The following is a 14,437-nucleotide window of genomic DNA, read 5'->3' as shown; positions in this document are numbered from 1 at the left end:
ATCGAACTAAAGCTTAAAAAACCTGCAATTTCAGATTGAGCCGTAAAAGAGTTTCGACTAACACGACAATTAGTATTCAGTAAAAATCCTCAAGCTATCAAAAGGAAAGACAGAAAAGAAAAAAGAACCTTGATTAAAAATTTTCCGACTCATTTTTAATTCAAAGAGCTGGAGCGTGGTTTTGTATTTGACCTTGAGGAATCATATTTTAGAATAAATACACCAAACCTAAGGTTGACCTGCTCCCCTTGTCTTAAATGAGCTTGCTGACATTTAAACTCACTGAGGAAGACCTCTGTGGGATCCAATCAGAAGCTGATTCAACCACAGTCACTGAATGTTAATCTCAGAACATCTTGCAGCCTTGTTGAGCTTTTGTTTCACATTTTCTCATCCTGGTATAGATGTTGGCGCATAATCAAATTATTATTTTTTTTTTCTAAACCTTTGAAAGTTTCATTCACAACCTTTGGCTTTGTCAAATATCGGTATGTAGGAGTTGCCATCACAAACCTGACTGAGTTACAAGAGGAATGCGACAAAGTCCTGCAAAAATATTGTGGGAATCTTGTGGAAGAAAACCCTAAAACTGTTTGAATCTGGCAGCCCCACCCAGTACCAAAGACATGAAAATAACCTCTTAAAAATGAACAATGCAGGTCAAAACTGTGAAGCAGTTTTGTTTATCCTAATGTAGGTAAAAATGCAAATGCTCGATTTGATTTAGTACAGCAAAAGTACTGTATATGTCTTTTTATATAAACAACACAACCAAGTTCGATTGCACATATTTTGAATCGAATTACTGAAATTAACTTTGAAAAGAAAAATCAATCTGAAACTGTTTTCACATTTTCATTCTTCTGATTAGCTCTCCTGTTATCTTTTATGTCTCTTTTCACTCTGCTGACTGCATTGTTGATCTCACTGCAAAAACACAAAATCTCACCAAGTATTTTTTTTGCCTAATTTCTAGTTCAAACAACTTATTACACTTGAAATAAGACAAAATCAACTCACGGGTAACTTTTCAACGGGACGTGGGAGCTTGTTTCACGTCGATGGTTAATAAAATTTACTTGTTCGATTGACTTAGAACAAGACATTTTGCCCATGTTACACATGAAATAATCTGCTAATGGAATTGGTTCTTTTTTTGTCAATATTAAGGAATTACTGACTTAAATGAAGCTCCAGTATCTTTCTGAAAAGTTATTCGTAAGTTAGTGTTGTCTTTTTCAAGTGTACTAAGATATTTGCACAAGAAACTACATCAAAAAATAGATTTTATGTTTTTGCAGTGCTGCTAGAAAGTATTTGTTCTTCCAACATGTTCTTTCACATCTAATATTTCTTAAGTGTGCACCTTATTGTATTAAATTTATGTTTTTAAAATATGCTGTTTGACCTCTGTGGGTCTTTTGTCTCTGCTAGAGCCAGTTTACTCGAGTTCAGCATTATCTAACTTTACCACCTTCCTGTAAAACTCCGGCTCTACTGACACGACTCATATTCTCTCGTTTCCTCTCGGTGGTTGTGGCGAGTTTAATTCCGGAATTGTATTTATTTTTGACGGCTTTACCGGCGCTGGAGTGGCGCTCATCTCAGCCGTCTCCAGACAGCTCGATCACAGACGGGGCCCCGGCAGCGTGTTGGCAGCCAGACGACTCGGGTTAGAGTCTGAGTGAAAGAAAATGTCACCCTGAGAAGACGGCCATGCTTGATTGCTCTGGAATTGATCAGTGCTCGATGCTCACGAGAGCGTTTGATTTGACGTCTGCTGCAACTCCAAAATCTCCCTCTGCATTCAGATTTGAGTCCTTCTCTGACCCGATCCGCGCCGCTTCTCCTTCGTCCGGGCTTCGGGGCGAAGCCGTTAATTGATAGAAGATGACTGGCTTGAGGATTGGGGACTTCCGAAGTTTTCCCTCTTTGCTATTGCCATGGTCAAAAACGAATCGGGAGAAGATAGAAAATCAGCACCCTGTAGTTTGTGGAGCCAGCGTTTGCAGCTACAGCGGCTACAAGTCTTTTGGGGCGGGTCACTGTTTAGGTCGTTGTCTTTTGCAGCATCTAATGGGTTTTTCTTCAGGTACTGCCCTACATTTAGCCCCATCTAGCTTCCCATCGGCTTTGATCTGTTTGCATGTTATCCACAAATTTCCATTTTGTTTGCACCTGATCAGAAACCCCTTTTCCACGTGTTTGCTGTGACCCCTATCTCGCCAGCGCTAAACCGTAAGCTGCACTTCATAGGACTTTCTGCAATGAATGGCTTTCTTTTTCTTACCACTCGCCTGTTAAATCTAGATTTGTGGAGTGCACAGTTTTCCTTCTCTTTACCAGATAAATGACATCTAGAGGCAGTTGGTTGGGCTGAATTTATTTAAAGTGGGAGTACTATGTATTTTCCAGCTTTTAGCACAATCAACTAACAATGTTACCTCCAGTTGCTATAAAAATGTTGCATATATCAAATATGACTTCAAAGGAAATTTGACTTGTAATTTAACACCTTGAAATTGAGCCTCTGTCTCTTTAAGAAACTCCTGGTCTTTCTGAAACTCCGCCTTCAGGAAGTCCTCCTTCATTTAACCCTCTACCAGTGTTTCACTGAGAAGGAGCTCGTTTAAAGAGCTCACCAGATAGTAAACACAGTTCCACCAGGTGTTTGCTAATTGCTGCTGGCTAGTCTGAAGGAGCTGAGTGAGGCGGAAGCTCAGAAGCTTGCAAACTGCAGCTCCCAGGAGGAGCTTCCTCCTCAAAGGCGGGGCTAGGCCCACCTGGGCGTTTTGCACAGCTGAACGGTTGCCACGGGAGATTCAAGGATTTCTCAAGCACGCAGGAGAGAATCAAGGAAACACTGGTATGTTTTTGATGAGGGAATAACATTATAAGATGATGAAAAGCTCCAAACAAGTTCATTTGACATAATACTGCCCCTGTCTGACAGGGATGTGCATTAAAAGTTGAATGTAATAATCAGTAGTTACTTTCTGCTGTCGTATCAGATTCATTCGCTATAAAATAATTTTTTTTTTAAAACTGACAAGATGTGAAAAATGGGTGATAAAGTGAGAGACGGTGCTTTAAAACAGCAGCGTTCTGTGTGTGTTCTCACTCAGCGTTATTAGCTGTGCTGATTGCAGCCTGGTCAAAGTAGTTTTCTTAAGTAATGCTCCCATTCAGACTGCTACGTTTAACAACCAGAGCAATAAAACATGAAATAACACAAACACTTTATGACTGCGGTAGAGTATGTGCTCCGTGCTTCTGTAATGTCTTTCTTCATTTTGGGGAGGAAAAAAAAATAAAAAATGAATTTTTTGGAAACATAAGAGATTTGTTTACAGTTATTATTCCGCCAAGTGTGCCTTCCAAACGGCGCGTTCTCTCGCCTGCAGTCGGCAGAGTCGTCAAATTTAATGCCTACGAGCGCGGTGGCCTCTCGCTGATCCCGGCGCTTTAAATTTTATGCCGGGCAGGTTCCTTCACGGGGCCGGGTGTATGTTACGCAGGGTTAATATCCGTCAAAGGGGGCCACATATGTGTGTGTTGGCGGTCATCGGCTGTGGAAGAAGACGTTTTTTTTTTTTTCCTCTCCTGCCCTCCGTAGGTCCCGGCCGGGCTCTCCCCTGTGACGAGGCTGAAATGGAAGTGTGCTGCAGGGTCAACGTCGGGCTGTAATTATTTCCTCACTTCATTAAGTGCGGGTAAACCATCACACTCAGCACCGCGGCTAATGCGATGCCCCTCTGGCATTGTAATGCTCTCTAAATGAATGCCCCTCTGACAGCCTCGGGCCTAGTGGGCAGCAGATTACTGCGGGGTTAGCCCCAACAATGCTGCAGCCTCCAGCGTTCATTATCGGACCCGATATGACCCGGACGCTCCTGCGTCAGAATCGAAGGCCTCGGGGCTCGTCTGAATCCTCTGAAGTCTCGTTCGGGCTACCGCATCACCGAATCATAAATTAAATGTAAATGCCATCTTAAAGTACTTCACTCTGACAGGTAATATGCTCTTAATAGCTATGACTATTTGCCCATTACCAGCTGCTGCTGCTGCTGGGGGGATTGGAGATTTGATTTTGAACTTTTTTTTTTTTTCGGCCAGTAACTTTTATTTCCTCTTCTGTGTGCGGCGGCTTTTTCCAGCTGAAACAACAGTCGAGGAGACGTATGACAGGATGTTTACTGTCACCAGTCGGGTGAGGTTTTCTGTCACCAAGGAGGATGATGGAGTGCCGGTGGACTGCATCGTTGACCATCCAGCTGTAAAGGACCTTCTGGCTCAAAGACACTTGGAAGTGCTCTGTAAGTGACCCAGAAATGCATGTTTTTTTTTTCTTCTTCTTCTTCGTTTTTTTTTCTTTTTAAAGGGCCAGAACCAAAGGGTGCTATGCTTGGACTCTGGAGGGCTGGCCTTCTGTAGTGGAGAAAGTCCTGGGTGTTTCTGTGCTTTAAAGGTTTAATCTAGAAGTATTGGAAAATGGAAACTGTGAAATAAAAGAAAGGTTTAACAACTAAAGCGACAAAGGCAGCACAGAGATATTTGAGATAGAATCATTTTGTGCCAAAAATATCTTGGCATTTTGCTGTGTGTTCAGATAGTTAATTTAACCTTTGTCCTTACTGATTCTACACTCAACAGACACTGTAAAAAAAAAAGAAAAAAAAAATCTCTAATCTACGGTAAAATACCGGCAGCTGTGTTTGCCAGAATTTTACCGTATAAATACAGATTTTACCATATTTATACGGCAAAATTTTGGCATTTTACCATAAATTACAGACATTTTTTTTTTACAGTGTAGACTTAATATTTATTAATTCAGACATATTTTCTCCAGGTTGATGAACAGACAGCACACTACTTTAATTGATTTGTACAAAAACATAAACTGGGTTGCCAAGTTTGCATTTAATACTGACTTTCTTTTATTTAAATATGTTCAAATATATAAATATGACAGATGTATACTTTATTGTCCCCATAAGGGGAAATATGTCCAAGACAAATTCCCCTTATAGAGAAAATAAAGTATACATCTACAATCTATCTACCTCCGTAGATAGTAGGCTCCGTACTTGTCACAGTTTTGTTTTCGTCTTACTGGATGATGTTTTTCTGACCTAATTAGCTTTCAAAAGCAGTTTTTAATTCTACTTTGAAAATCCACTCTTACATCTCTGCCCTAAACGTTTTAGACGTTCTTGTGTGCGCCTAGTTCTTTTTATTTCTGTATTTGGTGTGTGTGTTTTGTTACAGTCTACCCAGTAGGTCAGCCTTTGTGCTTGATTATTGAGGTTTTATTACATCATTTTGGGTAATTTATTATTCTTCGTCACAGAATTCATACACTTAGCTGGTTTGTTTTGCATCGTCAAACATTTTAGGAGAGATGTTTCAGGTAGGATGATCCCAAATACATGTAATAATTGATTTTGAACGGACTGAACAGTCTTACGTTAAGCGTATTGATTCGTCCTCCATAAACAATGACCTCAACCTCTCTACAATTGTGTTAACTATGTTGAAAAACAGAGTCTGTACCAGAAAACGTAATATTTTAAGTTTATTCTGTAATTTCTGCCAAGAATTCAGAATTATTGAGGAATTCTAAATTTGCTTTGAAGTGTACCTTTCTTTGTCGGTGTATATTATTCTCTATGTTTGGTGAAAATCAACTATAAATTCAAGACTTCCTGTGCACTGTATGTAAACTTTTAAGCAAAACTGCACAGAATAATTATGATTTATAATCATTTTTGTCTTTGACACACAAGCAGGAAACAGCTTTTCTATTTTTAGGCCAGAACAGTAACTCTCTAGATTACTCTCACCAAAACGTGATAGACTGAAGCTGCGACTCCGTTAATGTATGCAAATCTTTAACATGTTAATTACGGACTAATCTTTTCACCGCAGACCAATCAAATGCATTGCGTAACACTTTGCAAAAAGGCAGAATTGGTCCAACTTGTGTCAGCCTGCATGCAGAAGGTTTTTCACAGACTGAATGGTCGCCCTCTGCATTATGGTTCTGGTAAATAAAATTATCTGAAGTCTTAATGCTCAGTCTGAGGAAGAAAAAACAAAAACTACAGAGATCAACTAAGTGCTTTGTTTGGCAACTCGTCGACGATATGAAAAAGAACCCATGTTTTTTAACGATTTAGGTAATGCATAGAAAAAAATAAAGCATTTTCAATATGTAGACAGTGGATTCATTAAATGACAAGAGCCCAACACCCAAATAATGAGTTCAAAACTTGTTCCAAACATAAATAACAGTTCTGTTAGATTGGACAGAATGAAAAGATCGAAACAAATTCATTTTCATTTATTGAAATCTTTGATGTGTCACGTTGTGTACTTGAAACATATTTGACGCACACTATTTCTCCAAAAGTACTTGGTCATCCCTTCAAATCTTTGAATTCAGCTGTTTCAAACATTTCCCTAGCCACATTAAATGTAAAATGTAGCTCCTAGAAAAGGTTAACTGAGGACATTCCGGCATACCACCATGATGAGATGCATCCTGGGCAGTTAATCCAGGGTGGAAATCTTCTGGCCACAAAATATTCCACGGTTGCTCGACTGTTGTTGCTGCTTTAGCAAAGTGGAAGCAATTGGGGATGACGGCAACGAAGTGGTGAGCCACACCAGGTCACACAGTTGGGTCAGGGCATCTTCAGTCACAAAGAGCAGAGAGGTAATCGGCTTTTTGTAACAGACTACAGACCTGCATAGAGCGGTTCAGGAAGTGAGATTTTATTGAGCATTCAAGGACATTTATCAGCAAGATTGGTGTGGATCAACTTGACCTTCTCGTCCAACATTAGTGTCTGACCTCACAAATGTGTTGGAAGAACTTTTCAACAAATCCAATAAGACACGCTCCTTACCTTGAAAGGATAGGTAGACATTTTAATTTGTGGTTGATATACATTAAAGATATGCGATAATTGGATAATTTGTGGTTCATCGTCATGACAACAAACTGGTGATGCTGTTAAACTCCAAAATCTGAAGGTTTGATTGGCGTTACCACTTCTACTGTAACATTCCAGAGGTTATCAATAAATATTAGAAATATGACTTTATTGGATAATTTTATTGCTGTTCATCACTTCATGTATGAATTGAAGATGCCTCAAGATTTTTTTCTCACAGATGTATTTGTAAAAACCTCATTGTTTTAAAGTTTTTTTTGTGTGATTACCTCCAGTAATCACAGGAAGTACCACAATTTGTTGTGACAAGTTTTTTTTTTTCATAATCTTCCCTGTCCCTAGTGTAAAAAGCTGAGCTCCATTGTAATGTCTAAATTTAAGCATAAAGTGCAGTTCCTCCTTAATACCCATAATGTGCCCTCAAAAGCTCAGCATATGCTCTTACCATTAAATCATAGCTTTAATTAAATCTTTGGAATATAATTAAAATTCAGTTTTTATGTAAGCTGCTGCCTTGTCTAATAGCATACATTAATTTCAGGTAAAAGCAAAATTGCTTTTCCGATAATTTTTTACGTTTTTTTATTTTTATTTTTTTTATTGTCTGACGCATTGATTAAAGAGGTAATACAAGCTGCCTACCACTGTTAAGCATCAAAGAAAGGTTAGGCTAGTCTTTTGTAGTCTCTGTCGAATATTATTATTATTTTTTTAAGGTAGATAACTGTTTTGTCTGACCTTTTAAGGAAAAAGAGAAAGGTTGACTGTAACCGCTTGACATTTTGGTAATCTTTTGCGTCCAGAGATAAGAGAGTCAGGGAAAACACACACACACACACACACACACACACACACACACACACACACACACACACAGACACATTTTGCTGTAAGGTAGGGCAAACTGACTGGATGTGTAATGAGAACATAGAACAATCATTTTATCATCGTCTGCGTTTCACTCGTAGCTGGATTTTCTTTTTTTTTTTTCGTTTTGGTGTGAATTTCACTCCAGAGTTCACTCTAGAGATAAATCGTATTTTACTTGGAGGTGAGGAGAAAATAAAAATCCGTTACTTTTTGCTTCATTTTTAGATGTCATTTGCTGTTTATTTTTTGTTTGTTTTTTTCCAGATAAACCTGAGGTGAAGATCGTGGTGACATATCCTGATGGGTTAACAAGAGAGGGCGACAATCTTGATTTGACATGTATCGCTGAGGGGAAACCACAGTGAGTTGTTTCACACACACACACACACCCACACACACACACACACACATGGATGAACTTAAGCACTGGAGATTGCTGTTTACTCGGCGGTACCATCCCTCTCCAAACATCCTCTTAACCTTTCCATTTCATTGTACCATTAAACCAGTTGTTAGCATGCCGTACACCATTAGGCACCGCGCCCTCCGCCGTCGATTTCAGATCTGACCTTTATTTCGGATTTCTAGCATGGGATAGACAGCGTCTGAGTGATGCGTGTGGCATTTGTGCTTTCAAGCCCCCATCAGATCAACTGGCTCAGGGTGGACGAAGACGTGCCGCCACACGCCGTGGTCACCGGCTCTGATCTCTACATCGAGAACCTGAACAAGTCGTACAACGGCACCTATCGCTGCGTGGCGTCGAACGCCGTCGGGGAGGCCTACGACGACTACGTCCTCTACGTGTACGGTACGTTACGGCTCACGATCGCGCCAGATCGTTGGCGTCCTCAGGCGTGGGATGCTCTGTAACGTTGCTCACATCAGTACCGAGCCTGCATGGCTTTGTTGTTCTGGAAATGATCACCAAACGACAGGCATTTGTGACAGCAGACTCCATGCATCAAACTTTCATTTGTTTTCTTTAAAAAGTAAAACGGTGGAAAGATGAAAATAAACTCGCAGAACACAAACCTTTTCAAAATCGAAGAGGTGTTCGTAAACGTTTTTTTATTTTTTTTTATGCTGTAACAAGTGACGACCGCTTGTATGCATTTTAATGAGATTTTTATTTAACATAGCAACACATTTACACATACCTCAAGTGTAGGGCTGGACGATACAGGCTGGAAAAACGTATCACGACATAAACCTTTTGTATCAGCCAATATCGATAATTATTGATCAGTTTTTCATAAACGGCTGCACTTTATTTGAGCTGGGTGTGCATATAGGACTGACATGACAGTGTCATCAATGTAACACCTGTAAATGTTTGACTGTTGTCATGAAGTGTCATTTGATAGATAAAGACAATTTTAATGCAAGGTCGGATGGTAAATCAATAAACATATGTATCGCAATAGGCAAGTGATCAACAGATAAAACACCTGATAGATTATTCAACATTCACCAAACTCTGATCTAGAACTCTGCACAGCATTCTGGGAGATGTAGGCAGAGGAAATTAGCTGCTCAACCTGTCAGGGCCAGTGACGTCAGCTAACTCACTCACTCTTTGGTTACCTAGCAACGTCCGGTCGAGTCGGTAAATGATTACATCTTTAAAGCAATGTAAAACTCTGAAATATTACACAAAGGGCACCTATGTGCATCGATTTTGCTCTTCAATTCTAGTCTTGACTTTAACTAGGCCATTCTAATGCAAATATATGTTTTGATCAAAACTATTCTGCCTGGATATTTAATCAGTGTGAATTTTTTTTCCACAGTCTTTTAGCAGACTCCAAAAGGTTTTCTTACAGTACTGTCATGAATTTAACTTTTGGACTAAAGGTGCAAAAATTATCCTTGATACGGCAATACATATCAGCTACTTTCTGCTCTGTAAATTGAAGTATGCAGAGCAGGAAGTAAGATAATGTTTTTTTTTTTTTTTTTTGCCAGTGCTGGGTTGAAGAAAGCCAGCTTGATTCTTGAATCTTTAAAAAAAAAAGAAAAAGAAGGAGAAAAAAAACAGACACGGAACGGAAGAAAACCCAAATATGTGTTTCTTTTTTTGACGTCAACAGAAGGGCAGCAAATAAACCAAGTGGAACTGCTGCACCAAACAGCATGTCGTGCCATATGCTCTGCAGTTAGCAGAGCCAGAGGGAACGTGAGACGTGGACAGGTCAAATTTATACGGAAATATGGAAAGTGCCTGTTCGCCGCCTTCCAAGCACCACCTCAGTCTGAAACTTTTCAGGCCCCACAAACACCGCCCCGCACGACTCCAGGCAATTAATCAGAGTTCACACGCTTCCCTCTGGAGCTTTATAATAATTAATATGACTGTGCACCTGTAATGGTTTGTTTATTACCATTTGGATTGTTATAATTTTATTTATTTATATTTATTCATTTATTTTTGATTTTCCTTTGGGGCAGTTTGGTCTTTTTTCTTCTTTTTTTTCCCATTTTGCTCAGAAAATGGACACGTTGTTGCTATTCCTATGCGTTGCTTTTAATCAGGAAAATATTTTTCCCTGCCGACAGAGCCGATGCTTTTTGGCAATTGACTTTTTTTCAAACTTTTAATTAAAATGTTGTGCAGATTCTTGTTATTTCATTAACCCATATAGGTGCACAGCAGTAAACTATCATGTGTGGTAGAATATCACATCAGGCTAATAAAATATGATTTTTTATGTTTTAAAAGTATGCTCATGTGCTGCACAGTTAATGCGCTCAGTATAAGACTCTTTTTTGCAAGAATGACTGCGTTAGTGCAGCATGGCATGGACGTGATCAGCATGTGGCTCCACTGGTGTGCTAAGGCTTAAAGGCCATTTGAGCCTGATCCAGGATCATGGACATTTGTGCTAAAACTGCAGTATGTATATATGATTATTATTAAAGTTTTTTTTACACATTTGGTGAAACTGTCAGCATGTTGTGACAGTTTTGTAGGAGACAGATAATCTGTGAAAAAACCAAGCTCTTCCATCTTCTCCCAGTGCTAACAAGAAACAGCCAATAGGAGGCGGGTCTTGGCTCTGTCAATCACAATCTCTTGTGGCGCTGCTCATCCTCCCTTCCCCCGCCCCTCTTGCTCTCTGCTAAGCTTTAGCTAGCGTAGACTATAGTGAACAAATAGGCTAGTTAGCATAGCCACCAGTGACGGCAGATAAACGGTTTTCTTGTAACGATAAGTTATTTTTCCACCATCACATTCAGCAGAGAGTACACATGATTGGTTGACAGCGCTGAGACCCGCCTCCTGGCTCTGATTGGTTGGTTTTGGTCAGGAGCGGTACACTTCCTCACACAACAATAGTAGCTCAGAGAGGAGGTGGAGGAAGTCAATCTCTTCTGCTTCACATTGTGCTGTCAACATAATAGCAGTTTTAACAAGTATGTAAAAACATATTCTTCATAAAAGTAACATGCTGCAGTTTTAATGCTGAGACATTTGGCTTTGGGAATGATTATTGCCAGAAGACGGATCTTAAAGAAATGGAAATCCTCTGCTGCCTCCTCCTTTCAGATGTGGATCGTGGACATGATGTCATTAATACAGATGGAAAGATCCCGAAATAAAAAATATTCAAGGACTTTTCAAAGTGCTTGGAAGCCATTCCTTCCTCATCTAGAGACGGCTAATGTAGACTGATGCCCTAGCTGCTAACCCCAACTGCAATTACTGTTACATTTATTTATTTATTTATTTATTTATTTATTTATTTATTTCACTGCTTCGTATAACCCTTTATGAATTACTTCCTGTCTAACTGGCAGAACAGTTTCTTGTCTGAGCCGCTGTTCGCTTGTTTATGTGAAAATAAAAAAAGTAAAATTTGTGGTGGAAAAAAACCAGCCCTGGCTTTGGATTTGATAGATCAGTGGATCTATAACAGCAGATTATAAAAACATTACTCCCCCAGTTCATGACTCAACTTGCACTCTGTGGTTTGTACACTCTTACTCCAGGATGGGGAACCTCGGTTTCCAAATGAAATTAAAATGTCTTCTCTCTGCCATCTGGACAGAAGACTTTAGGGCACGGACCAACACGTTTATTTTTTATTTTTTTTCCCTGACGTCTCTGATTCAGGAGTGTAAGAAATGCAAGAGTCATAGTCTATTTCCTGTAACTGTGAGTGGTGGCTTTCACAGCTGCAGTCACTTTACTGCCCTAGTCTGGGCATTCCTATATACATTTTCAGTTTCTCAGATTTTTTTTTTCCTGATTGCTTTTTTCCTGATTGCTTCACAGTTCTATCAAAACTGTGATTGTGCATGTTTCTGTGCCACCTTTTCCTTCCACTAAACTTTCCATTAATGTACTTTACTTTTTTTAGCGATGCTAGGAGTCTACCGTTTGGTTAAGTAACATAACCCTTCTTCTCATAACTACTGTGAATGGTCTCAAATAATATTCACATTTTCTGAAGCTGAACAATCATCAACATTAGCTGTAATAAACACAAATCACTCTGAGTCCTAATAATGACCACGGATTCAACTGCGGTCATAAATGACATATTTTATTTTTTGTTGACTTAGTTTTTGTTCCACAGATAACTTTTAAAGGGCAACACAGAGGCCGTCTCTCCAGAGGCATGAATTTCAATGAGCTGACAATTGGCTCACCTCTCTTCATTTAGGCCTCATTTTCTCTTTTATCCTAACATGACTGTCATCATTTTCACAGCTGTGTGCATGTTAATGTTTTTTTTAATTATTATTCTTTTTTTTGTTGTTGTTTTTCAGCACATAACTACAAAGCCCATTTAAAACACAACCAATTAATCACTGGAACAATTACTGTGATCTTCGGAGGATTTACTTGATCAATTTTTGCACGAGCAACGTTTGATTTTCCTCCGATGGCAACAAAAAGTTTTTCGACAGCCGCCAAGAACCTTTGCACTTGAATTCCCAGAGGGGAGCGAACAACAGGAGGTGATTATCTGAAGTTTTTAAAATCACAAAAATAAAAAAATTTAAAAAAAAAAAGAAATGAGACGTGACACACACTCTTTTCTTGGACCTTAATTTCCTGTTTTTTGGGGCTGGCAGCGGTGTATGGTGATCAGTGGGGGGAAAAATAAATAAAAAATTTCCAGCAGCTGCAGCCCGTTGTTGGCGAGTTTAGTTTTTTCTCTCCGTGGAGCGTCGTGCTGTTTTGCATTTTTCTCCCAAGTTTCTGCCAATGTGCCAAAACCGTTCTGTGCCAGTGACAGTACCTGGTACCGGCGATGAAAATTTATCTGATGTTTAGACTCAAAAAAAAAAAAGAAAGAGAAGAAAAAAGAAAAAAGTTGGGAAAGATTTTGAACTCAAGTAAAAGTGATAAAACTGATTTTCACTTTCACCTCCCTTTATTTAGAAGCCATGATAGGAGACAAATTCATTTATCTTTAAAAGGCATGTTAGAATTACAACTAATTTGCTGATTTTTAGCAAAACCATGCTATGAAAAATTAATATGAAAAATTTCTTTCACAAAATTAACAGATTAGATTTTAGACCAGAATGTTTTTAGCTTCAATATATCAAACGTCCATCTAAATTTAGCAGTAGTGGCCTCATTTGAAAAGAAGTTATTCTTTTAATTGAATCTGTTACATTTTATATTTTAGAAAGTATATTAAAGATTATTTCTGGGCCTAACAGAAATATGAGCTTTTTGGGAAAATGGCACCTTGCTATAAACTAACACTAGACCTGAAAGCTGCGGTGTCCAAACTTTGTATCACATGGCTAAAATAGATGAGTCAAAAGTACATTAAGGCCAAAACATGTAAGTAAATAAAATCAAGTCAATAACGTTTATTGTTGTTTTTTGTAGAAAAGGAATGTCGTTCACTGTAGATTAAAAACCTAGAAGGGACTCTCTAATTTTGTTTTTTATTAAACAGTGTTTGTCTAGTTTTCAAATTCTTTTGAAACAAATTTATTCTGTTATGCGTCACTTTCTGTCGAAACAATTTCTGTATTTAGCCAAGTTTAAGAAATGAAGTAAAAGTCGATTCAGGTGTAGAAATGTCGGCTTTTCAGTTACAATCTATGGACATACGTGGTTCTACTTATTATAAGAGCTTGGTTATGAAAGACAGTAACGTTTCCCATTGTGGTAAAATTATGTTACGTAGCCTATTTAAAAATGAAAAGTTTGTGTCTGCTTCAGCCGTCTGTGCTGGACGGATCAAATCTGAAATCATTCAAAGCACTGAATTCTTGAATTTTGTGCTTTGGCCCCCGGGCCGCGCTTTGAACAAACCATCCTTAAGGTCAATAGAGACAAAGATGCGTCTTTTACTTAATGTTAAATTTTTAATCAACAGTAGCACCCTCATTTTCTGTTATTTATTTAAATCCTGAAACTTATGTAAGCTGTAACATTATGCAAATATTGTCACAATAAGATTTTTTAAACCTTTTACTGATAGAAAAACAGCCCAATATCCTACAGTGATGTGTAAAAATGTATCTCAATGTAGAAAAATCCACCATTTAGAGTGATAATAACAGGATCTGCTGCAAACCAGGCTGGATGACACACTTAGTGAGGGAAGAATAAAGCACCAGCAATGAAA

The 14,437-nt window shown here is 38.7% G+C and overlaps 1 protein-coding gene across 2 annotated transcripts in view; it reads left to right on the top strand.

The window, feature by feature from the left end:
* cadm1b (cell adhesion molecule 1b) overlaps positions 1-14,437 on the top strand; it is a 256,745-nt gene that overhangs the window by 198,271 nt on the left and 44,037 nt on the right. For both annotated transcript variants that reach the window (XM_088012052.1, XM_088012053.1), the window contains 3 exons: positions 4,158-4,316; positions 8,097-8,193; positions 8,471-8,643. In XM_088012052.1, coding sequence (XP_087868178.1) covers positions 4,158-4,316; positions 8,097-8,193; positions 8,471-8,643 — 429 coding nt within the window. The remainder of the gene's footprint in view (positions 1-4,157; positions 4,317-8,096; positions 8,194-8,470; positions 8,644-14,437) is intronic.

Source organism: Poecilia mexicana, unplaced genomic scaffold, assembly GCF_051168715.1.
Source record: "Poecilia mexicana isolate PSO_F unplaced genomic scaffold, ASM5116871v1 scaffold_13, whole genome shotgun sequence".
Classification (NCBI taxonomy): domain Eukaryota; kingdom Metazoa; phylum Chordata; class Actinopteri; order Cyprinodontiformes; family Poeciliidae; genus Poecilia; species Poecilia mexicana.
This window is presented reverse-complemented; position numbering and strand designations above follow the sequence as displayed.